The sequence below is a fragment of the Colossoma macropomum genome, unplaced genomic scaffold, assembly GCF_904425465.1.
Source record: "Colossoma macropomum unplaced genomic scaffold, Colossoma_macropomum, whole genome shotgun sequence".
NCBI lineage: Eukaryota > Metazoa > Chordata > Actinopteri > Characiformes > Serrasalmidae > Colossoma > Colossoma macropomum.
This window is the reverse complement of record NW_023494803.1, coordinates 29914333-29940401: the sequence shown is the minus strand read 5'-3', so window position 1 is coordinate 29940401 and position 26069 is coordinate 29914333. Positions and strand designations below refer to the sequence as shown.

Genomic DNA, 26069 nt, shown 5'->3' with positions numbered 1-26069 from the left:
CCTGGTCCAGGAACCAATAAAGTCTAACCTTTATTGATAAGGTGTTGGCTACAATCCCATCCACAGTGCTCTCTGTGAAGGGGTCAAAGTGTTTGTCTGGCCGTCTCATGAACTCTGGCTTGAGCCTGTAGCCACTTTTCCCATTATACTCGTACATGCCCAAGTTCAGCTGCATGGACAGATCTGGATAAGAAGAGAGAAAGAAAGTTTTAGTTCTTCAACTAGCATGAGATTTTTTTTTTACAGCATTCTACACTACTATGGACTGATGTACATTTAAACATGCTTTCATATGTTTTATATGTTTGTGTTTTTATGGCTCTCTTTGTATATTTATATTTTAAAAAGAGAAGCCAAAGACAAGTTTTCCACTGTCATGCATTATAGTTAATTTAATCTAATGATACATATTTTGAAGACGGCTTACAGTACACTATATGACCAACAGTATGTGGACACCCCTAACAAATTATTGGGTTCAAATTACTGTGAACAGGTGAATAAAATCAAGCACTCCGCAATCATCATTGACAAACAGTGGCAGTAAAATGGGTCGTACTGAAGAGCTCAGGAACTTTAAATGCGGTACTGTTATAGGATTGCACCTTTACCACAAGTCAGTTTGTGACGTTTCTGCCCTGCTAGATCTGCCCTAGTTAACTGTAAGTGCTATTATTGTGAAATGGAAGTTTCTAGAAGCAACAGCAGCTCTGTCACAAAGCGGTAGACGATGCAGCCTCACAGAGCAGGGCCACTGAGTGCTGAAGAGCGTAGCCATAAACACATGGTTTGGTGAGTTTGGAGTAGAGGAACTCCAGTGGCCTGCATAGAGCTCTGCCCTCATCCCCACTGAACACTTTGGGATGAACTGGCATGTCGATTGCAAACCAGGCTTTCTCGTCCAACATCAGTGCTTGACCTCACAAATGCTCTTTTGACTGAATAGGCACACGTTCAGACAGACACACTTCAAAATCTTGTGGAAAGCCTTCTCAGAAAAGTGGGAGCTGTTATAGTGATGCCAAAAAGCTTATATAGATGTGCTAGTGTCCACAAACTTTTGGCCATATAGTGTATATCACATGGATGGAATTTGTACCTATTGTCTGAAAGTTTAGTGCCACCAGCTGGCAGCCTGCATTCCAGAACACTTGAGGCATGTAGTTGGAGGAGTCAACACGAGTTCCTTTAGGGTAGATTCTACTGAGCTGGAGCTTGTTGTATCTTTTGAGCGTTTGAGTTAAGGGCAGAAATACAAAAACAAGCTCCTCAGACTATTACAAACTCTCTCAGTCACTGTTCAGGTGCAAATCCATAACAATATTCTAAACAATCCGTTATAAGTGATAAAACAGGATAACACTGGTTAATCCCCAGTGGAAGTAGTAGGATAAGCACAGTGTGCTTTATAATTAATCTCACCTGATAACTGTAATTTACTGACATAATTAAGCTCAACTTTTCCTTTGACTGCTATGCCTTTTATTCACACTATGATCAGCAAATGAACTAGACAGATCTGATTATTTGGGTCACAAGTAGGGCATAAAAAATGGATGCACTTGTCCTCATTTCTCTTCATGTGCCTAATCAGACACCCATATGGGTTAGGAGTGCTCTTATTAAAACACAGGGTGATATAAAAACAAAAAGTGCATTAGTTCTGCGTGAAAAGGATGCTCCACAAACTCCACTGGAGTTTTCGTGAGCTGCTCCAGAGCCTTGGTCTCCACAAACGATGACATTTGATAGCTGCGGTTGACTTCTGAAAACAGAAATATAGAACAGGTGTCAACAGCAGTTCCTCTCAGCAGCATAAAATTGTGAGGCAAAACGAATAAGCATATACACAATACATGTAATTCTCACTTTTTGAGGTCTCAAAGGAGTGGAACTTTGTGGGTTGGATGTAATTGACTAGAGTGGACATCTCCTCAGTAGCAAAGGCCTCTGAACCTGCTGTCCCCTGCAAAAAGCACACACAGACATACAGTCAGCTGTGTAAATACTGCTGTAAATAAATAAATAAAGATAATAAAAAATGTCTTTGTGGTTCACTGGTTCAATCTGATATAAGGAAATTTTAACCTTTAATTGTAAATTTAGTCTATCTGAGGCAGACTGGGACCACTCCTCAAAACACAATCTCACTGCTCTTCAGCTCAGCCCATAGGTTTTTTAATGGGATTTAGGTCAGGGGACTAGGATGGCCATGGAAGAAGCTTGATTCTGTGGTAATTGAACCCTTTTGTGTGGATTTGATCATATGTTGTGGATCACTGTTCTGCAAGAAGATCCAACCACAACCCAGTGTTTGCTTTTTCACAGAGGCAGACAGATTTTTATTTAACCTCTCCTGGTACATTATGTATCCTAATAAGCCTCCCAGGGCCTTTGGAGAAAAAACAGCCCCAAAACATCACAGACCCTCCACCATACATAACACTGGGGATGATCCTCTTTTTTGTATTACTTTTTGTTTTTACGCCAGGGCCATTTTTAGTGTTTGTTGTCAAAAACCATAGAACCAGATGCCTATGATTGTGGTTAGATAAAAGAAACCCCTTCTAAACAGTTTGATGCCACAGAGGTAGAGACTACTACTTTGGAGATCCTGAAAGGCTAAAACTTTTGCAAATCTCTAAATTTTTGCTTCTCTAACCATCCTGCTCACTGTATGTGGGGGTGAAATAAACATGTATCTTCTTCCTGACAGGTTAATTGCAGCTCTGGTTGTTTTAAACATATTAAATATTGCCTTAAGTTTTTTAAAATAGAAAATAATGGTTCTGAGAGTGTGCTAGTGACCTGTGGTGTCCCCCAGGGTTCAATTCTTGGGCTGTGATATTGTACCACAGCTAACTGGATGCGACAAAACTTTCTAACAATGATAAAATAGAGATTATATTATTCGGAAATAGCAATGAGAGGCACAGACAAGCTGCCTGTCTGAAACTGAGAGCCCTAAAATCTAAAGATCTAGCACATAACCTTGGTGTACTAATGGACTCAGATCTCAGTTTTAGCAGTCATGTCAAAGCAGTCACTAAATCAGCATTTTATCACCTTAAGAATATCAACAATATCAGAGTTTTTCTGACTAATCCAGACCTGGAGAAACTCATTCATGCCTTTATTTCTAGCAGTATTGATTACTGTAATGGTCTCCTACTGGAAACCCAAAAAACACAATCAAACAGCTTCAGCTGATTCAAAAAGTAGCGGCCAGAGTCTCACTAACAGTAAAAGAAGGAAACAAATCACCCCATTCTTAAATCCTTACACTGGCTACCAGTCTGTTACAGAATGGAGCTGAAGGTCCTATTACTGGTCTATAAATCACTTAATGGTATAAGACCAGCATATTTACCTGACATTCTGCAGCAATATAAGCCAAACTCTCAGATCATTAGGAACTAGTTCTAGTTCTAGTACTCAGTTAGACCTGCCGAAGGTTAAGATTAAACATAGAAAAACAGGCAATAAACTTGCCTTGCCCTGCCTAACAGTGGTTATGGGTTATGTCCAAGCATAAAGCTATTTTATAACCATTGCTTGATGACTCATTTAAGTAGTGTTTTTTCTCCGATGTTCACTTTGTTGATGAATGGATAAGGGAATTCGGCCTGTGTGTCACCTCATATTTATATCCCAGTGAACCAGAAGCAACATGAACACTAATTAACGACAACAACATGTTTTGATGACCTTTTTATTTTACTTATCTTTACTAGGGTGCCAATAATTATGGAGCTGACTGTATCAGTTGCTAAGTCTTTTAGGCCTGCAAATATATAAAAATGACCAAAAAGCCCCCTTACCTCATCCATGGACTTCTTACAGTCATCATCGTCGTCATCATCATCTTCATCGTCTTCCGCTTCCACCTCTGCTGAAGCTATAAAGTCAGTGAAGAGAAAAATACTGCTGATGATGTAAGCTTGAGTTACCTATTTCATATCTGCTGTACCTTCCTATCCGCAGCAGACGCTCAATAAAAGACGAACCGGACTACAGATAAAGAAATGTCAGAAAGGGGAGTCGATACAGCTCACATATGGGCTCAAAGGTAGAGGTGATAAAGTCCAGTTTCCTTCCTGATGATTAATTCAAAACGCCTACTCACACAAGTTCATGTTCAGAGGAAACTTTCTGGACAGGGTAGCAGCAAAAAAGTGAAAAGGGAGACATCACACTGAGTAAGTGTTAGCAGGTCACTGTAGCCAGAGCCTGAATACAGAGATGTAAGAGCTGAAATGTTTTTTGTAAATGGGGACTGCCAAGCACCATGGGTGGTCTGCACTCACATCGTACTTTTGCTGAAAATGTACTGTATTTGTATGCAGTCAACCATGGTTTCGTGTAGGCTAGGTTCTCAGCAAGTTCGGTCTCCAGTGATCGAAGTTAAGTGCTTGAGGGTGTTTTGTCCTGTGGAGGAGCCTGCTGTGCAGCAGCTGTTTTCTTCCTTTAGAACCGCCCGGAGTTAACCTTTAGAAACAGGCCAAGCCTCTTAAAAGGCTCACAGTGCATGCCTCGGACTTCTAACAATTCACATTTGAAAAGATAAAGATCAAATCCTCCAAACTGAAGCACCAGAATCACCTCCACCAAGCTTCAAAGTTAACAACATAGCATTACCATAGTCATAAGATGCTCTTTAATAAACACACCACCAGATGGCACTATAAGGTACATTTTCAAACACCTGAAGCAGGTGGTGTGTTAAAAGCCAGCACTTACAACACTTTTCAGCACTTTTCCTCCCTACCTTCCACTTATTGCTTCTAAAATGTGGCTACCCTTTAAAGCATGGTGTCATGGGTACCTGCAGGGCCAGCGCTGGGGGAAGAAGGCTCAAACACGCTGGAAGAGTCGCTGTTTGTGTTTGAGGCTTGCTCTGACAGCTTCTTCTTTGTGCTCCCATCAGCTGGTTTGGGGTGAGACTTTTTATTCTTGACGAGTATCTTTCCCATGAGTTCGTGTGGACTGGGCAGTGGAACCCCTGCCTCAAGCTAAAAACACAAGCAGAAACAACAGTTTCCTCACACACAGGTCATACTGACCCGTTCTTGTACGTTTAATTGACTTTTGTGACAGTGAAAAAGTAAAAAAGATTCTGAACATCACATACGTACAGGATATTTCTCAAGTGGCTCAGTTAAAAGGGCATCTCCAAAGATTGATCGACAATATTCCGCCATCTTGGCCTGTTGCTTTGGACTGTGATTAATTACAAAAATAATTGCATTGATAATAATAATGAAAAAAAAACAAGATTCTGAAATGTTAACAATTAACAGTGTGTCTTATTCACAGGCATGCATGCATTAATTAGTCTGACAATTTCATGATCCTTTCCTGAAATATGCTAATATCCCTTCTTTATATGAAAACTCTCACTCAGTATAATGAGCTGTCAATTTGGTATGCTACATTTTCTTGCATGTGGCGAGGAAACAGAGAGACGTCTCAAGCAGCAACTGTGTATGACATCTCAAGAGAGATGACTGAAAACAAATTATGCATTACAGAGTCTGCTATAATCACTCTACTCCTTGTTGCCATAGTTGCAATCAGCTCTTAGTGCGGAGAACATTGGCACTCCAAGGCGAAAGGTAAAAGAGGCTGCTGGAGGCGGGCAGTGTGGAGCTTTCACTCACGAGTCCACATGGTTCTCGAAGGACAGGATGATAGGAAAAGGAGAGGTTTTAAAAGCACATTCGGCAATGGCCTCGATTACTTCCTGAAAGAGAACAGATTGAGTATGAATTGGCTTAAGAAAGAGAGTAGTAACATATTTAAAATTTTCTCCTATTGAAATGCAGTTCATTACAATGTAATCTTTCAACACTTCATACTTCATTATTTGTGATGTAAAAGAAATCCAAGCAATATATTTAAATATTTGGATTTGTAACTATTAATCCTATACCTGTTACATCTAGATCAGTTTGAGGAAGGCTCAGACATGTACAAAGGATACAACAGAACCATTAGTTTACTCTTTAAACTCTAAGAATGAGTCTCTGGGTTCAGACGAGGATCTGCTTTCTAACAAGTCTTGATATTCCAGTATCCATAAGAGTTAAACGGATATTCGGTTAACCGCAGGGAACAAGGACCAAAATGAACGTAGGACCTTCTGACACCAGTGCTATCACCATCTGACACCAGTGCTAATTGTTTAGGTGATGGCATTGGGGTCAGAAGGTCCTACGTTAAAATATTCAGTAGCATGAAAATTTAGCAGCATGCAGAGACATGCATTTGAAAACATTTTATTATTCAAAATAAATTGGTAGAGTAAAACAGCCACATTTTATGGTCCTGGTAAAACACAAATCTGTGTTTCACTAAAAAGTGTTAGTTTAGCGTTAAAAAAGGCTAATAAAAATCTGCCAAAATGATAACCATTGGCCAATCTGACTGTTAAAAAAATGGGAATCAGTGCAAGCCTACTATTCAAACACAAGCACTTCAAATGGTCAACGTAGTACTTGGATATCCATGCACATTCCTAGTTTACACTTCCATTCCTAAAGCTCATAACTACATAACACACACATTACTTCCACAGTTACTAAATAATTAATTAAAGTAAATAAATAATTAGCCTTAACAAGCCCTAACACCTAACATTTAAGGGGTTTATAAGCCCAGTAGAGCCTTGCCTATTTAGTATGTCTACAGTGCAACAGAGTGTGGTTTACCTTAAAGGAAATTTCAGAGGTCATGGTGAAACCGTGGGTGATGACCGGCTCCTCCTCAGCCGTGCGGCCCTTCCAGCAGTCCAGCTCCACACAGCGGCAGCCTGACAGCAGCACCTGCCTGTACATCTCCACAGAGGAGTTTCCTGCCAGCTGCCCAGCTGAAGAGAACACACACACACACACACACACACACACATTATTCAGAATCTTGAACTGAATTATTATGTGAGGACTAAAGGGCGAATGCAGTGGTTCTCAGCTCTGCTCTTGGGAGTACTCTGGCCTGTTGTCCCTGCTCTAACATACCCACTTCACCTCAAGAAGGGCTTGTTAACCCTATCAAATCTACCATCTCACAACACATTCAAAGACTTTGTCAATGTCACTTTCAAAGCTACTGCCAGAGCAGTTACAGCACATTCATGCCCACGTTGGGCATAGTAAAATGGATCCGCATGCGGAAATGGAGCTTCCGTATTCTACAGAGTTTTCTATCACTACATAATGGAAGCAGGAAGCTGCCTTTATTGTTGGATGTGCTGCGGTTTCTGAGCATGTACGTGCATTGCGTACATATTTAGAATTCAGATTGGTAAGCATTTATTATTGATTGGTTTAATCAGAGTAATAAAAAAATGACTAAAGAGCAAAGTGTATTTATACATATAAATATATATATATATTTTTTTTTGCTTTGGGTTCATATCCTACATATTTTATTTTTCCCTCTGAGAACCCCTTATAACATTTGTGAGGTGTTATATACCAAAAACAGTCATAACAGTCATATTCTGTGTCTTTAAGAATGATATCTATGTAAATAAGCTCTGTTCTGGTTGGCTGCCCTGTTTTGTGCATTTATTAAAAAAGGAGCCTGGGCTGAAACAATCTTCATAACAGTGTAAATGGGCAGAAAACCGCTCTGGGCTAAATAGGTGGATTTATGTAAATATGTTGCTTTTTGTGACATCACAAAAACAGTAAATTCAAAATGGGCTGATTTTGCAGCTTAGTTTCCATATACGGACTACATGGACTGGAGAGTGAATGGTACAATTTGCAAACTTAATGTTTACATACTATATAAATTTTTTCTTATTCTAAAAAGTGAGGAAATTTAGTTTTTTTCCTAATATGGTTGCTCTAAAAAAGTAATTTGTGGCATAAAATCTAAATATAATGTATAATATGTGTAGTCATTAAAGGGTTAATTAACTAATTACTTGGATCAGAGTCACGTTAGAGCAGGAAAAACACTAAAATATGTACTCAAACACCAAAATTTAGAACCACTACCTAATGGGCAGCTATCTGGTGGTTCGGGGCTTATCAGCAGTAGTACATTCAAGAGAGATGAGTGCTATAGTAAACAGTAATCAGAGCCTTCGTACACTGACCGTTACAAGCAGTGTTTTGATCGATGTGTGGACATACCTGTAAGATAGGTGTTGTGGGAAGAGTTGATGAAGTAGTGGGAGAGAGGGAAGGTCATATCTTCACTCTGGTCCAGTTTCTCGGGTGGGATCACACCATTCTCGTCACTAATCAGATACCTGGAAAACCCTTCCACTGAAATCTGCCCTGTAACACAGTATGACAAGGCACTTACTGTCCTGAACCATTCAGAATTTGGACACACACCTGATTAAATATACATTTTTCACAATCTTAGACATTTTGATTTAAGGCTTATGTTTAAAGAGCCCATATCCTACATTTTTCTTGCATTGTATTTTTTTATTGAGGTTACTGTGCCTTTAGGACAGATATCTGTAAACAAGTTCTGTTCTAACTGGCTGCCCTGTATTGTGCCTCATTTTAAAAGCAGTACAGGCTGAAATACTCTTTATAACTTGAGTGTGAATGTTTGTATGGCATCAAAAAAACAATGACTTCAAAACAGGCTATTTTTGCAGCTTGCTTACCATATATGAACTATACAGACTGGGGATTGAATGGTATGTTTTTAAAACTAGCAATGTTTGCATACTACATCAAACGTATTTTTAAAAAAAGTGATCCACGATATGGACTCTTTAATGCTTGAAATCTGTTTCCATAGGTGTCATTTCATAGTTGTAATGACTTAACAATTGTAAAAGCTTCACTTCACTTCAGTCTCTGACAGTGTATGTTGACAAATTTCATATTTTCTAGTAGAAATTGCTATTCACTGTCTCAACTTCAAACTATAACACAGTGTGCCCACCAGAGACAACCAGAAGAACTGAACATTTTTAAAAATGAGCTGTTTCACTCTGCTTTTACACCTAAAGTAGCAACCTGTCTCATCAAGGAAATTAGCACTGGAATTGCAAACAGACATCAAATTACAAGCTGTAAGATCTGCATTCCCTAAACAGCGAGTGAGCTTGTAGGGAACACACTCATAGATGGGCATCCCCTGTGACAAATTCTCAACAGAAGTTTACATTAATTAAAGCCATTCTTCGCAGAGCTCCAAAGGTAATTAACCGTGGCCCTTTTTGAAAGCAGGGAAGCATTGCATAGCGACACTACATGAAGTGTTTCAGAGTAATCTCAAAGGGACTGCCACTGTCAGTGTCACCATGAGGCAAATAGGCTTTGGTTTACATAAGACAGAAACAAACCACCTTGCTCTCCCTGGAAAAGGGAGTTGAACAGATTTTCAAAGACTACAATTACTGCGCCCTGCTGAAACTTAGCAATTGTCTTGTCAACGTGGAGGATAAAGGGAGAGCGTAAGAGAAGCAGGGGTACAATTCAGATAATATCTTTGGCTGTGAATAGTCACATTCAATTAAGGGCACAAAGATCAGTCGGTCAGATTTGAATGTAAGTTGCAAAGACTTTACTGACAGTCGCACGCATAAAATCTGCTCGGACACTTGGGGAACACAGCGTGTTTCATAAGCCAGCCCCGTGGCTAACCCAAAAATGTCTACAGTCAATACTCCAAGTAAATCCCCAAGTCTCTTGCGTGGGCTCCTCATATGCCCCCTAACCATTGTTCCCTGCCTGTCTCTGAGAGTGGGCTGGAAGAATAGATAGTTTATAATCTGTGTGACAGCAAGGTGTCACGCCAGCACTGCAAGCTAAAAAGCTCAATGATCACCCTCATCTATCCCCATCTCTGGCCTCTCCAGGCTAAATATGTCTAATCAATCAGTTGTCAAAAGGTAACTGGCTTTCTCATACAATCATCCAGTGACCAGATCCCCCAGCGCAGCTCTGCCTGTAGAATTATATAAATAAACTGGCTCAACTGCAGTGTTGGAAGGCATGGACTGCATCTCAGGAGTTACTGTTGCTATGGAAATGAAACTAAGGGAAAGGTGGAGAAATATATGAAAATGTTATTTTGTGCAACAAAAAGGGAAAAAACAACAGACTTAATATTACAGTATTTGCAATTCAAAGCTCGGAATCAAATTCATGGAATTTTTCTCAAGAGCATGCACAGACATGCTTCACTGTAGACTGAACCATTCATTTTGTGTTTTTAAAGGGGAATTCCAACATTTGTTTTATTAATTTCTGCATAATCAGTTATATTACAGCTATTATAGAACAACAGTTCTTATGTTCATCATCTTATTCTAACATCTTATTCTTTCCAGATAAGAAAACAGTATTACTGAAACATCCTAACTAGACATTTTCCTAAATTCTGTCCTAACCCCAGACCCTGGGGGGTCTGAACTTCTGTTTTAACTGTCTGTTTCTATCGTTTTATGCAGTGTCAGGCAGCATAGTTCACTATAACTGGTATAATAATGTTACACTTACCTACACTGAAAACCATGCTTTGACTTGTGAGGGTTTTTTTCTAACAGGGTTTTAAAAGCCCCATGTTGGTGAATGTCGGTAAATAATGAGGAGACAGAGTTGAACGTGTGTCTGTTTATCAGAAGGAATAACGTTAGTGTGGTCTGATAAAGCGTTTGGGAAACTTTAGTTTTGTTTGACCTTTTCTTTTACATTAGTAAGGGTAGCCAGCTGTCTGGCAAACCAATGTGATTACTTTGATTATGTGTTCTGATTATGTTTCGGCCGTGCGCATATGCTCGGTTGCTAGGTAACAGGAATGACAGCTGACTGTCGACTTCAATCGAGTAAATTAAGATTTCCTAACTTGAGACGATGCTATAACATAAAATTCCTAAAGTCTTGACCTGTCAGATCTTGAGTTCAGACAAAAGATAGGAAGTTTCTATAATACGGCCCCTGGTTCCTATCACCACCACTATGAAAATTCACACTCAGTTAGCTTCTCTAGAATGTCACATTCCACATAGGACCACTCTGAATGACTTCGTTTACATCTTAACCATTTCATTATGCAGAAATTTTGAAAAATAAGTAAAGTGATATGGAAATAGACTTTAGAAAGGATTTAACATTCTCATTTAAACACACAAAATGGGCAAAAAGCTAGCAGCAACAAAAAACTAACTAAAGAGGCAACCTTACAGAAGAAGTGTCAGTGCATTCTTAAGAAAATAATTAAAGTTTATCTCTTCATATCACAGGTTTCTAAAATCTGATGTACCATATGCTCAATATTAGTGGCCAAGTACCTACAAAGCAAAGCTCAAGTCTGCCTATTATAGCACTGCTTATGGCTACTTGTCATCCCTAGACAGTGTGGGCTGATGTAACATGACAGCACATCAACCAGCTGAAGGAATCAATGGGCACCTGAGGCAGGCTGTACATGATGGCTAAGAAGAATGCATGTTTAGGCCTGACCTTTTTGGATCATGCCATGGTTGGGCTCAAATTTCTCCATGAGGAGCTGCGTCTGCTCCGTCTTCAGTGGAGGGTACAGAATCTCATTAAGACGCGGATCCCTCTGCTTATTGTTGATGAAGTCAGTCATCTGCTCCATGCTCAGATAGTTCTTGCCCTTGGCTCCACTGTAAAGGAGAAGAGAGATTCTTCTTTTCAAAAATGTCATTTTACGGACTCAAAAGATAAGCAAGTAATCATAAGTAATGAGCAAAAAGTCTTTAATTTCTAATCAAAAAAGCCAATAAGAGTTATTTATTCTTCAGTGTTGGGGGAAAAAAGCAGAAAACATATACTTAACAGAAAATTACACAAAAGTAACTAAATATCACTTTTTCTATATTTAGTGTGTCCACTTTTACAGCTATTACAGACTGCACTGTTTGGAGCCTTGCTTTCAGTTTTTCAAAGACATCGGTGGGGATATATTTCCAGCCCTCTAAAATTCAGTCCTAGATGCTGGATGCATTTTCTGCCTCATCCCAAAAATCCTAGGTATAAATTTAGATTCACCTTACGGCACATCACTGATGTCCGGTTTCAGTGTCCTATTGATTTTTTTCATCTATTTTCTTTTCTCTGTATCAGCTTCTTGACTGCTACGTATCCTTTCAGACCCATAGTTAAATTGTTGTCTTATAGTGGACAAATGGACGGATTTCATTAGATCTTTAGCAAGAGTGGAGCTTGATTTTCTCCTCTCTCTCAAAGATAAAAGCTTTAAGTACTGTTTATCTGATGGTGACAGTGTTGGTGGTCTACCAGACCTCTATATCTGTGTTAATAATTTATTGAACCCAATTTTGGAAACTCCTATTTTTTCCACTTATTTCCTTTGACTTTCATTTTCCTTATGAAAGTGGATTATCTTATAAACCCCATTTCCTGAAAAATTGGGATTTTTGTAAAATCCAATAAAAACAAGAATCTGTGATGTCAATTCTCTTGAATATTTCTTTAACTGACAGAATTTTGTAAAATATTTTTTTTTTAATTTGATGCCTGTAACATAAAAAATTGAGACAAACGCAAAAAAGTGAAAAGTTTATAGAATATTCAAGTGACACCATTTTGAAATATTCTACAATAAGCAGGTGACTTGGTATCATAGGTAAAGCTATCATGAATTGGGTATAAAAGGAGCTTCCAGCAAAGGCTCAATCTATGCGAGCAAAGATAGGTCATGGCTCACCTCTTTGTGCCAAGCTTTGTATGAGAATTGTCAAAGAGTTCAAAAAGAACATTTCCCAATGCAAGATTGCAAAGAATTTAGTCCTTCACCAAGTATTGTGAAAAATCTCAGTCAGTGTAGGGCAAGGCTGGAAAACACTGCTGAATGTGTGTGACCTTTGAGCTCTCAGAAGGCACTGCATGAGAAACTGTCACACTGTGTGCTATGTTAAACATAGCCACATGGGCTCAGGGGTACTTCAGAAAACCACTGTCACTTAACACAGTCTGCTGCTGCATCATGAAATGCAACTTGAAACTCTATGATGCAAAGAGAAGGCCATACATCAACTCTATGCAGAAACGCCATCGAGTTCTCTGGGCCTTAGCTCAACTCAGATGGTCTGAAAGACAGTGGAAATGTGTGCTGTGGTCAGACGAATCCAGATTTCAGCTTGTTTTTGTAAAAAACGTTAAAAAACATGCTTAGTTATCCATGCCAAAGACGAAAGGGACCATCCAGACTTCTATCTGCAAAAGGTGCAAATCTAACATCTATCATGGTACGGGTATCATTGCCCACGCCATGGACGACTTGCATAAGTGTGAAGGTACCATTGACACAGAGGTGTACATTGGGATTTTAGAGAGACATATGCTGCCATCAAGACGGTCTCTTTTCCCGGGAAGTCCATGGTTATTTTAGCAAGACAATGCAAAGCAAAGCAAAAATAGGCATAAATTCCACTTGCAAAACTTCAACAATTAGTATCTTCAGTTCCGAGACAACTGAAGGTGTTATTAAAAAGCAAGGTGCTGTAACACAGTGGTAAACATGCCTTTTTCCCAACTTATTTTTTTCGAGTGTGTTGTAAGTTATTCTCACAAAACACAAATAAGTTGGTCAGTGAAAACACTGGAAATATTTTACTTGTACTTTTGTCAGTTAAATAAAGGTTTAAGAGAATTAACAAACTACAGATTCCTGTTTTTATTATTACACTTTTCCTGAAATGGTTTTTGCATATCTAATCTTCTAAGAACCCTCCTGAAAAATAAATAACTTATAGTAGGCTGTTCTGACTAGAAATGACACAAATTAAGGATGGTTTCTGACTTTTGCAACATTATGACTTACAGATCTGCAAAGATTTGGTTGACTTCAGGTCGGGGACAGAGGTTGGCGATGAATGATTTGTAAATATCGGAAGTTAGGTCCTCCAGAGGAACTGAATCATTCTGCATAGACACCAAATGAAAACAAAGCCATTCAAAACCCAATCCTTGCTTATGCATTTATCCTAATGTATCACAGTAATCATTCATCCTAATGCATCACAGTAATCAAAAAAGCTACTAAACACAACAATCATCCAATCCAGAGCAACTTCAAGAGCCTGGGTGCCGCCACATTCATCAAATAGTCAAACCAATTAATTGTGAACATGAACGAAAACATCAAGGAGTCTGGACTAAAAATAGAGGATGAGCTGTTGCTTTAATGCCATGCCGTCCAAAATTAATAACGACTAAAAGCTTTAAGCTGGCCTTCAAATTAATTACTGCTTTCTCTCCAAGTCTGGGGACGATCCGGTTAATCTGACTTTAAATCAATCGGATCATTTTAACAAATGCAATAATAAACAAAGTTGTCAGAGTGCAAATATTAGTCAGTGTCATCTCAATGTTGTCCTAGATTCGTCACTCCCCGGAAAACACTGAAAATATTCAAGCAAGGCAGTCAGTCTTGAAGGCCATGCCGAGGCCCAAGGCCGATTAATGCTTTGTTGGTTAAAAAAAATGGAGAGACCCGGAGAGAAAGAGATGAAAGGCTCAGGCAGTGTATGACTCACAGAGGAGGCACTGGGAATTACGCACTTTTCGCTTCAATCTCCAGAGACCTTTTAACATTATGGATTGGATTCTGATTTTTTTTTTTCTTTGGCACCACTTCAGCCTAGAACTTCCACAAAAATAAAATAAAAATACATATATACACAATAAAGCAAATAGGCCTTCCCTGCTGCTACAAAGATGGAGACATAAAATTACATTTGTTAAACCGTTGGAGAGGCTTGTACACCTGTTTCACGGAAAATAAAAAAAATAAAACTGATGGAAATAAAATGAATTCAACACGAGTTTGTATACGATAAAACGTCCTAAACAAGTCTCTAACAAAGTAGAGTGGTACACAGTGAATATTACTAAACACTAAACACAGCTGAAGTCATATATGCTATTCATCAAATGAGACATAGCCGCACTCAACCCGTGGGCATGCCTCAATGCAGTTACTGGTAAAGACGATGCGATCACTTCCTGTCAGAATGTGAACTCATGCCATCTCCCAGCAGGAACCTGGAGTGATTAGCTAAACATATGCTCACCCTGCCTGATGGAAGATTACAGCTCTCCAGCGCGGTTTCTACACGCTTTCTGTCAGTCGAGAACATGCGAAATATGCTGCACAAAAGAGATATCATAATCTGATTATTCTCTCAGGGACTCTTCATCATTTCTTTATTGCAAAAGTAAGAATTTAGAACATTTTGATCGCATCCGGTGACTTACTTCTTCACTGGAATACGTCCCTCTTGGTTTGGCTGCAGCTTCAGTCTTGTGTAACTGATTTGAAAAAAAAAGCATCATTTTCAGGGAGAGACCAAAAACTATTTAAAATACAGCTCTTAGAATGGCATTACAAGAAAAACAAAGGAAGGTGAAGTAAAATAAAAGGCAATGCAAACAGATGGGCCTCTTTTGTTAATGCATGAATAGGTTTTGATGCCTTGACAGCTTGGCAATGTAAATTCAGTCTCACATGATGCTGCCCTGAGGCTAATAGTCAGGTGTGAAAAGCTCCTGGTCACAGTCATATTTCATCCAAAGTCACGTTGATGAATTTACACCATGAGAGATTATCTGCAGGTGCTTACGCTTTTTCCAGGCTGGCCTCTCTATTCATGTTCTGAGCCAGCAGGTTGGATGCCAGACTAAACAAGTCCTCTGCCCACTCCTTTGTGGATGACAAAACACAACAAAAGAGGCAATATCCATTAAAATAGGTCAAGTGCCCCTCCTGAAAATGTTCTGTAGAGATATCTCAATGACAAAATGCAGCATTAGTGAATATTTCCCACTCTACTGATGGGGAATTCAATTACTAGCATGATAGCCCCTCAGCAGCTGGAACGTCAAATACCTTTGCCACTTCCTCCTGGAAAGCCATGAAGTTCAGATAGGTGATGTTGACCATGTCAGGACCTGTGACCACCGTCAGCATCTTGTTTTCTATCCGTCCCACCAGGTTTCCGACATCTAGTAACTCTCGCAGCTTGGCTTCCTGAAAAAAGATTGAGCCCATTGCCGATTAGGGTCAGAGTTAGTCAATTAAACAGTGGCTGTGATGAGTAGGTTTATATGAATGTTAGTTATATATGTCATTTAAAACCTATACATAAATGTATTGAATTTACACAGTATCACACCAGAAGCAGATGCCAGCAATAACTTTCAACCAAATTCAAATAGTAATATCCATCCATCCATCCATCATCTAAACCGCTTATCCTTCTGGGTCTAGGTGCTGGAGCCTATCCCAGCTGTCATTGGGCATAAGGCAGGATACACCCTGGACAGGTCGCCAGTCCATCGCAGAATAGTAATATCTCATCTCTTATTAAAAACATACGTGGCATTGACTGAAAGTCCACAATCTGCACTTTCAACAGAATTTCTCTGCTTGTTCCCCCAAGCTATGAGGGACAAATAACTAATAGTGAAAAACACAACCTCTAAAGGTGCGGTGGGCATCACTCAGAGCATGCTTCTGTTATCACCAGCAATAACTGTGACTTCTAAGGGTTAAAGAAGGGTCTGGCGAAAGTCTTTGGTGGACTGGCTTCACTGTCAGGTGAGGCTGATAGGGAGGAAGGGTTAATTAAAGCCTGTACTTTGCGCTGTGGGGACTTTCTGGATAAAGAGGAGGGCCCTGTTGCCAGGGGTGACATGCTGGTGGTGGGAAGTAAGCAGTCAGGACTTAAGCTGGGGCTCATTATTGGTGAAAGTAGAAGTATGTGGTGTGCAGAGTGAGCACTACCATTATCTGCCACAGCACTGCACCTACAGAGAAAATGCATACTCTGCTGAACCATGCAAGATGGGGTGAAACAACCTAGCCCTCTCCTGACTCATAAAATCCTAGAGCTGTGCAGATATTCCAGTCACTTAGTAGTGTACCTGTCTTCATATATTCATACCTACTGCTATAGTACTTTAGTGCTATATAAAGACCTGCTCAACACCTATAGATGTCATTAGCTATGAAAGGCCAGTACATTTTGTACATTTTCTTCTACAGCTTCCGTTTCCAGCTTGCAGTTTGCTACAGGGACAGATATGACATGCAGCTTTGATTCTGGATGTGTCAAAACATTTGGAATTTAATAAGAAACCAGCCTCATTAATCAAATTGTTTGTACACTGCTTGGTGTCTCAAGTTTGATTCCTTAGTTTTGCTGTGGCTACTATGTATGTTAGAAATATATATAACCCAAAAAGATTTTGGGTAACAAACTTGAATTACATTTCAGTTATATTTGCCTCACAGTGCCAGTGAAAAACTACATAGACGAATTTCAGACACAAAATACGTCTTAACTCAACACGTATGTTTGGGAAAAGGAGACTATGTTTGTGTAAACCAACGTGACCTAACTGCAATATTGTGATGCACTATGATTAGAGACGTAAAAGATGAACTGATTAACCATTAACCAACAAATAAACATTTGTTTAAACAAAACTATTGGGTAAAAAAAACATTGAATGAAATATATATATATATATATATATATATATATATATATATATATATATATATATATATATATTTCATTTTTAGTAAACAACAGTTCCTACTTGAATACATTAGTTATTCATTCAAGTTGAAGAACTTCTTAAACTAGAGGACACAACAGAGAAGTGGTTCTGCAAAAAAGGCCTACCAAAAAATGAAGCATCCAGCCAAAATGGTGTTGTTTTGGACTACTTCTTGATAGTACAATTACAGTGTACCACATCAAAAGCAGACATCCACAAGTGATAAGCCAGGCGACTATTTTGTCCGTGTTCTCCAAGAGCTGTGCCAATTTCACAGTCACTTAGAACTTAAAAAGTCTGTTTTCACAATTTTACATTGACACTTTCAAGTCTTGCATCCATATTTACTTACTTATTTATGTGTTCATACCCTTTGCTGTAGTACTATATTTAGAGGTATCTACTTAACACCTATAGAAGTCCTTAGCTATATAGGATCATCTTCTACAGCGACAAAGTGCATGGCATGGCAGCATTAAGAAAACACATATAGGTGTGCAAAATTATAGAGAAAGACGTGGTGTATGCCGATGGCTTTCGAGAGCTATTGAGGTACACTGAGCCAAAACTAGCTCTTGTTATGGCATTTATGTTCATTTTAATGTGGGCTAGTAATGAGTTGATGTAATGAATAATTTTTATAATGTAGAACTTTCAGAAGGCCGTCATTGTATATTCCAGTCATTTCACCAACTTTTTAGTTTTGGGTCATATAATCATGAACACATAGTTGTCAGCCCCTCGGTTTAAACAAAACCGGGTTCTTAGGTAGAGTATGTTTAATACAGTATACACGCCCCCATGCCTAACCTCACCTATCAGTACTACAGTCCATGGAACACTTTTTAATATCTTGGTGCATTAATACAGTACTCAGTTGATGTGTGTGCTCTTAAATGTGCATATACTAAGTAATTTACAATGGATTCAAATGTGGCTCTGCCAATCAGATTTTAGAACTGAAACTATCTGTTTTATCATTGAATCATTTATTTTCATGAGTTGCACCTTAATCTTAGGCTCAAAGTTATTTGTCAACTAAAAAAAATTGCCATGATATATAAAAATGATGGATTGTGATGAGCATCTTATCATGAGCTATTCGGCAACACCAAGCCCCATACAAAACACTCTCTCTCTCCTACACTCAGCTTTTATCAGTATATGAGCCTGTTCAACAGGTGCATTGGACCCTACTGTTCCTGCATCAGCTGCCAAAGATAATTACAATGAAATGCAATGACTTTCCAATCAAGAAGTGATTTTCTGCGTGCTATCTGTGGCACAGCCGAACGAATGGCTGAACAAATACAATTCGGTGCAAAAAGACTGAGACTGGAGATTCAGGTTGGATGAGCACAAGCATGATGAAACTACAGGGAACACAGAGATAAAGCTGAAAAAGGAGACGAAGGAGACAAAAAATCCTGATTATTTCAGGTTCATAAAAAACCCCTACCCCTGGTATACAGAAACGGTGCCGACAGTTTGTTATTCAACACCAAATAAGTCGATAAAAAAATGTGCTTTTTATCTAAAGGAGTTTACTTATATTCATCAGCCATGTGAAGAGGCTGTAGCACTCTTCAGCCAGAATGGCCTCACACTGAGCGTGCAGAGGAAGGTTACATGAGGCAAAGCGGCTAAGAGACGCTTGTCGCTTTTGTATCTGGTTTGCTAGACAACCACCAGTGTGCTTCAGTGATAACCAGAGTGGAGTTCGCTCCTACTCATCATGACTCATAGCTCTGTTCTGGCCCATGTTGGCATCTTTGATATATTTGGTTCAGACGCACAGGCCAATTTTACACTTTAATTCTATGCAGTTTGCCAAAAATAGGTTTTTGGGAGATTTCACTTCCTGGATTTCCCTGCTTCAGTTCTAATTCTTTATCTACCTTTTTATTTTATTTTCAAGTCTTTCAACTTTTCTAATTCATGCTTTTTCCACAGATCTTTCTCCAGTCACTGTGGGAGGTTAAAGGAACAATCACACGTTTTCAAGGCAATGTTTGTGTTTTATTGTTCAAACTACAGATTTCTATTACTGATCTACCCCAGTTAGTCCTACTCACTTACTTTATTATTACATGCCAGTTCTAAAATCATTGGATTTTCTTTACCCTAATGAGAGCTCTATAGCACGGATAGATTAGACTCCAAGAAAATCCTTTAGAGTGGCTACAAGAGATTTCATTAAGAGTGGGGAAGGGCTTGATATACCCTTGAGTATGTGCCAGTATGCTTAATCTTCCTTCAAATTTTAAGGTATGAACTCAGAATTAGAGGAGGGTTTCACTGTTTTTCAACCCACAGTTTATTAAAACTGCTGTCTGTCATTATTTATAATCATGCACAACCTTAACGATGGTTTACGTGCTGAGAAATCTTCTGCTCCTATGCAGTTTCTCACCGGCCTTAAAGACAGTCCAAAGGGGCAATAGGTTAGGGCAATAGCACCTCTCCTTCTTGAAAAAATGGGAATCTCACAGTTTAATCATATCTGTCTTTATATGTTCTCTTGGCTACATACTTACCAAAAGCATGAAGTTGTAATCCTGGATTAAACGCAGTGTTACTGTTAAAACATGATTTGACTAAACACAAAACGCACATGCCCAGTGAGAAGCAGCAGAGGAGTAAGTTTCAGTATTACAGCTTTGGTTCATGATTATAAATGACCAGAAACAACAATTTTCATAAGGTCTGAATTTGTAAAACAGTGAACATCTTCTTTAACATTTTGAGTGGTTTAAACAAGTTTTCACATGTTTGGGGCAAGAAACTGATGGGGTTATAGGGAAAGTAAATTGGATTTAGAATTATCTTCACACTTGCAAATTCTTTGCCAATAATTCTGCAAGTCAATAGACATGACACACAATGATGAGCTAAGGTTAGAGACCACCCTCCATATGTGTGATTTCCAGTCAAAACAGCTACCAAGTTATTCATTTTTCAGTATCAGGAAAAAAGCAGATAATTGTTCAGAAGCCTCAACAACTAAATAAAACATAAATGTATTCAGTTCTCAGTATGTTCACTCTTTTCCTTTATCAGAGCTTCCATTCTTTTCAGTAGCTGTGCTTTCAGTTTTTCAAAGAAACCCGCAGATATTTTTCCACACCTCCGAAGTTTGGTTTTAAAAGTTGCTTGAGGTCTGGACACTGTTCTGGGAACACCCGCAGCTTCTTTGTACGGCTTTTTCAGTAACAGTACTGATAACTTCCTATCCTTTCAGACCCACAGTGTTGGTCTTCTCATAGCGGAAAAAGGGCCAGAAACACCTGTGGATTTTTCACATCTGAAGCAAAAATGGAGCTTGATTTTCTTCTCTCACACAGAGGAGAAGACTTTATGCTTACCTGATGCTGACAGTTCTCAGAAATCTCCTAATAAATATTCTGAAAAACAGATGACTTGTACTTAACGGCTGTTTTGACTGGAAGAGAAATAAATAAAGGGTGGCCTCTCACTTTTGCACACCCCCGTAGTTAGCCATAGTTAGCTGTGGGCCATTCTAACAACACTCAACACTCAACATTCAGTAAAAAAGAGGGAATACCTGACTATCTTTTTATGCTATTTTTAAGAACACCACACTGCTGCCAGGTGCCTTCCTTGCTACACACAAAAAACAACAGTCATACCACATGCTTTGAGCACATACGGATCACTGTCTTTCTTTTTCTTTTAGTAATGTACGTCCCAAGTTCCCTCCCCAACCCTCACCTCCACCCACACACATAGCAAATCTATGGTAATCAATGATGATTCTGCTCAAACATTCTCTCTCTCTCACACACACTTCTGTCCAAGTGAGAATGGTCCAAAATGCATATTCATTATAGTCGCCGTGCTGGGGAGGTGGAGGCTTTGGATCGGATGAGTCAGCCGCGAATAAGGGGAGGGCTGCAACCTGTCTGCAGTGAAACACTGTTGTTTGTGTTGTCACCTTGTCCTTGCTCCGGCTCCTCGCCATGTTGGATGCCCTTTCTTCCTACCTCATTAGCTCATGTGCCTATGGCTTTGGTCACACACAGCGAGCCTTTCCACAAGAGTTTCTATGGCAACAATCCATCAAGGCTTTGCTGCCACTGGGAACAGGATTTTGCCAAATGTTTAGCCTGTCTTCTAGCAAAGTGAAGCTCCACAGTGCCTCTGGTTTGACCAGCTTTGTACTCGAGAGGCACGATGGCTGCGTCTCTCTCTCTTTTCCGACCACCAAAGCAAACTGACTGCCTGCCCTCTACGACAATGAGATTGTCTGTGCCAGAGAAACAGGGTATTAATTTTGCAGATAAGATCATTATAACAATTCAGAGACATGAGCACAATTAAATTTGCGGCTGCACAACTTTAAGCGATTATTGTAATTGCAAAAATTTGGAGAGGGGGTGGAAAAGAACATTTGTTCTTCTTGTGCGACAGCTGAATGAATTGAAGGGCTCTGCTAATGAGTGGTAATTCTATCCTCAATACCATCCTCAGTCTAAAAATACATTTTCCTTTATGTGTGTCGTATGTCTGAATCACTATATACTGTATTTTAAGCAAAACATTGCATATTTTTAAATATAAACTAGAAGTTAGGCTGAGAAGAGGTACAATGGCAGGCTGAGGATTTTAAACCTCTGTTTAGCTTTGACATCCAAACCGACATTCGGGCTCTCCTCTCCTCTAGAAGCGTGTCAACAGATGGGGCGGCCTGATTTCATGGCAATGATGTTGAGCTGCTAATCCTCCTAGAGGCACTTTTTGCTTGAGAAGAAGTGGGCAGGAATCAGAGAGCAGTCTCTTCCTGCACTCCTCTCTGGCCCAGGTCCTGCTAGATCTTCTGCCTGCTGGGCTGAGTACGGATGGCTCAGCGCCCAGAGAGAAGAAAGTTGTTGCTGAGGTAAGGTGTCTTCTTGTGAAATGCAATTTAAAACTTTATATATATACACATGTATACACACACTCAAACACAAATCGCACATACATAGCTATTGATATGAATGCATTGTTCATTTCTGGCTAGCAAAAATAGTTTCTAGCAAACCATATGTTCATTACCAAGAGCAGCACCATCAGCAAAGCACCAGTGGCTTTCCAACAGATGGGTACACATAAACAATCCACTACTTAATCCCACGATGTGATTTGTAATATCGCCTTAATTTGACTCATATACATTTGTGGAATAAATGTCTCATTATCTCTTGCCCAATTTCCATTTTTCCACAGCCTCAATTGCCTGTTACAGTCCTTGTAGTACTCTACTGAGACGGTCAAACACTCTCACTGAGGCTTTCATGAAACTCTAGAAATATAAAGAGACATCCAGATAGACAAGAGATTACAGACAAGGGCAGCTGTTAGTGTAAGATGACTAGCTTTTCTCTCTGATTATGCTTCCCTTTGCTGTGCTATCAAACTGATCATGAATTGAATGGCCTTCTTTTCAAAGTTCACACCTCACAACAAATTTTATAGCAAGAAAGCGTAACAAACAATAGCATGGCATTTATGTTCCCTCTGTACATAATGGCAATGAAACTGTGTTGTGCAATCACGCGCTGATAACACATTAAAACCAAATGGTTTTCTATTATGGGCTTACTGTGCCTTTGGGAATAAGAATAGTGATTAGAGATGGAGATCTCATCATCGCTCCTGCCTATTCAGTTTTCATTGCAGCCAAGAGATCATTCAGTGATCTACTGCATTAGCATGACATATTATGCTACTTCCCCCGACAGTGTAGATTCTCACATACATTACTGTGCAAAAGTCAGAGACCAACCTTCATTTATTTAATTTCCAGTCAAGCCATTTAGCTGTTAATTTTTAAGTGTTAGAAAAAAAGCATTCTGTATATTTAACAACAAATTACACAGAAGTCTCAACTAAACTAAATACGATATCACTGTTTTCAGTATTTGTCCATGCTTAGCCTTAGTTTCAGTTTTTCAAGAAATCTGCAGGGATATTTCTCTAAACCTCCAAATTTTAGTCTTAGAAGTTGGTTGCATTTTCTGCTTCTTACAATCCAAATAATCCCAAATGCATTCAATGATGTTGAGGTTTTCTTTTTCTTTTTTGTCTGTTTCCTTTTCTCAAAAACGGCTTTTTGGACAGCAGCACATCCTCTCAGACCCCTAGAGCTGAGTTGTCTTCTCACAGCGGAAGGGTGGACAGAAACACCTGCAGATTTTTTTCAGATCTGAAGGTTGATTTTCCTCATCTCTCAAAGATGAAAGCAGTACAGTTTATCTGAAGGTGACAGTTTTGGTGGTCTACCCCATTTTCTCTGCATTTATTTTTTTTTAAATCATTTTTTAAACTCGAGTTCTGGAAAGTTTTGTTTTTTCACTTATTTTCCTTTGACCTTCTCCTTCCTTACGCAAGTGGATTATCCTATATTTATCTCCTCAGAAATATCTCCTGAAAAATGAATAACTTGTACATAACGGCCATTTTGGCTGGAAATTAAAGAAATGAAGAGTGGTCTCTGACTTTTGCCAAGTATTCTATTTGAAGACAATACTACGAAATCCTTCCGCAGCAGTGTATCTGTCTCTCTATCGTGTTTCATTTGTCATATTTCATTAGGTGCTGAGTAATACATTCAATCATTCCGGAAACATTCCCTCAGACAGCATCTCAAGCTTCTTGACACGAGATTGAGTTTCTCATTAATTTTCTCTCTTTTTTTTTTTAAACGGCTTCAACCTCACTGTGCACGGGTGAGTGGATGGTTCGCAGTGAAGCTGCGGGCACCTTCATATGAATGTAAAAGCATAAGATTTATTCAGTCAACTCTGACACAGGCACAGCACATTTCCCCTGACTTACTTTCAGCCGTGACCCTTAAGCCATTCCGCAGCCCTCAGAAATCTCTCTAAGATGTTGTCTAAACTGCTGCACAGTTTGCCTCAACAAAGAGGAGGGAAAAGGGGAGGAATACTGATTATAAACCATGTTACACACAACAGCACGCATCCAATCTGAGCAGGATTTAGGGACATTTGGCCTGGTTAACAAAAATAGCCACATGTGTTTCACATGTACGAGATGTTAATGATACAGTTTTTTCCTCTTTGTCCTTGTCATTTGTAATTAAGTATGCAGATAGCCTAGGTACGAACCCTGTAATCTCCTTTTGTTGGTTTAGGATATGTGTGCGTATGTATATATAAAAAAAAAACAAGTTCCTCCAAGAGACCTGGAAAACACTGATACTTTTTTTAGCTTTGAGTATGAGTCCAGATGCCTGCCTCTGGCACTTCAGCCCAGACTCCATAGCCCATTACCCTCATTGAGAGATTCTTATCACCCACGAGTGCCATTAATCTATATTTAGTACAGGGGCAGGACATACAGTAGGTGTAATAGGTAAGCCTGCACTTTAACTAGGATGTACTGGAAACCTAATAAGAGGGAGCAGATGCAGACAGTTGGGATAGTATGTTCTGAAGAGAATACAGGGGGTCATTACACATAAGGAGCATTAGGGCTGCTGGCTGACACTCTTACCTTTGGTGTTTTGGTGCATTTCCCAGTTCTTGCATCCTTGATATAGGTGATGTCCAGTAGATCAGTTTCCTGTCATGATTAAAAAGAGTAAGCATCATGTATTATGTTGTTTATAGTCTCATACATTTGTGAATAACAATAGATACATTTTGCAATTATGGCATTTATCAGATGGTCTTATCCAGAGTGACTTCAGAGGTAGGTAAACACAGCATCAGGAGACTTGCCAAAGGACTCTTATTGGCAGAGGCCAACCATGACTATTTGAGCTTGGAATACAGTTCAGGACAGTTCAGGACATAAAAAAACACCTATATGTCACTGCTAATCTCTTCTAGCACCCTTATAGGATTCTACTAGTATACTAGCACTAAGCTAACTGTAATGCTCATTATTATTTTTGTTGGCTGTTCTACATTAAACAGGGACATTTGAAGCTTTCATATTCCAGACATTCCACATTTTAAATGAAGCTGGCAACAGACATATTAACATGTTTTACAGTGACTCAGTAATATCTGTAATATCATCTGTAATATCATCTAGTGATCTACCATGTACAGCCTTCTGTTCAGCTCCTGAAAGCCTAACCAGTTGGAGAGCTCACTTAGCTACATCTACTTAGATGCTACAGAAAAATAAATCTGATTGGACAATTTTCTGATGATTGTTTTAACTTTTGGAATTTAACTCTTATTTCCAACCAAACATTTACAATAAAATAAAAGTATTACTACAATACTACATGTATGATGATTTTATTAAATAAAAATGAAAAATTACAGGGGTGTACATTACAGAATGAATTATTTCACAGAATGGTCACTGAGCATTCTCCACTGCCTATACAATTGGTGTGTATATCGTTGCTGTTGCAAAAAAAAATCTCTCTCTTAAACAGTAACTTCAAATACATATATTTGTATAACACAATTTACAGTGGACACCAAGGCAACAAGGCAACCGTGCCAGGTCCAAACCCCTAATGAGCAACCTTCACAGGAGAAGGAAAAC

At 39.1% G+C, this 26069-nt stretch overlaps 1 protein-coding gene across 1 annotated transcript in view; it reads right to left on the bottom strand.

Annotated features, from left to right (window-relative positions):
• LOC118823435 (1-phosphatidylinositol 4,5-bisphosphate phosphodiesterase beta-1) overlaps positions 1–26069 on the bottom strand; it is a 49170-nt gene that overhangs the window by 12843 nt on the left and 10258 nt on the right. Inside the window, exons 3-19 of the mRNA XM_036593044.1 lie at positions 25056–25124; positions 15859–15999; positions 15593–15672; positions 15228–15281; positions 15044–15119; positions 13792–13892; positions 11445–11611; positions 8145–8291; positions 6711–6868; positions 5661–5743; positions 5136–5220; positions 4826–5012; positions 3822–3898; positions 1870–1966; positions 1681–1765; positions 1100–1224; positions 29–183 (exon numbers count right to left, since the gene is read on the bottom strand). Of these exons, the coding sequence (XP_036448937.1) occupies positions 29–183; positions 1100–1224; positions 1681–1765; positions 1870–1966; positions 3822–3898; positions 4826–5012; positions 5136–5220; positions 5661–5743; positions 6711–6868; positions 8145–8291; positions 11445–11611; positions 13792–13892; positions 15044–15119; positions 15228–15281; positions 15593–15672; positions 15859–15999; positions 25056–25124 (1887 nt within the window). The remainder of the gene's footprint in view (positions 1–28; positions 184–1099; positions 1225–1680; positions 1766–1869; positions 1967–3821; positions 3899–4825; positions 5013–5135; positions 5221–5660; positions 5744–6710; positions 6869–8144; positions 8292–11444; positions 11612–13791; positions 13893–15043; positions 15120–15227; positions 15282–15592; positions 15673–15858; positions 16000–25055; positions 25125–26069) is intronic.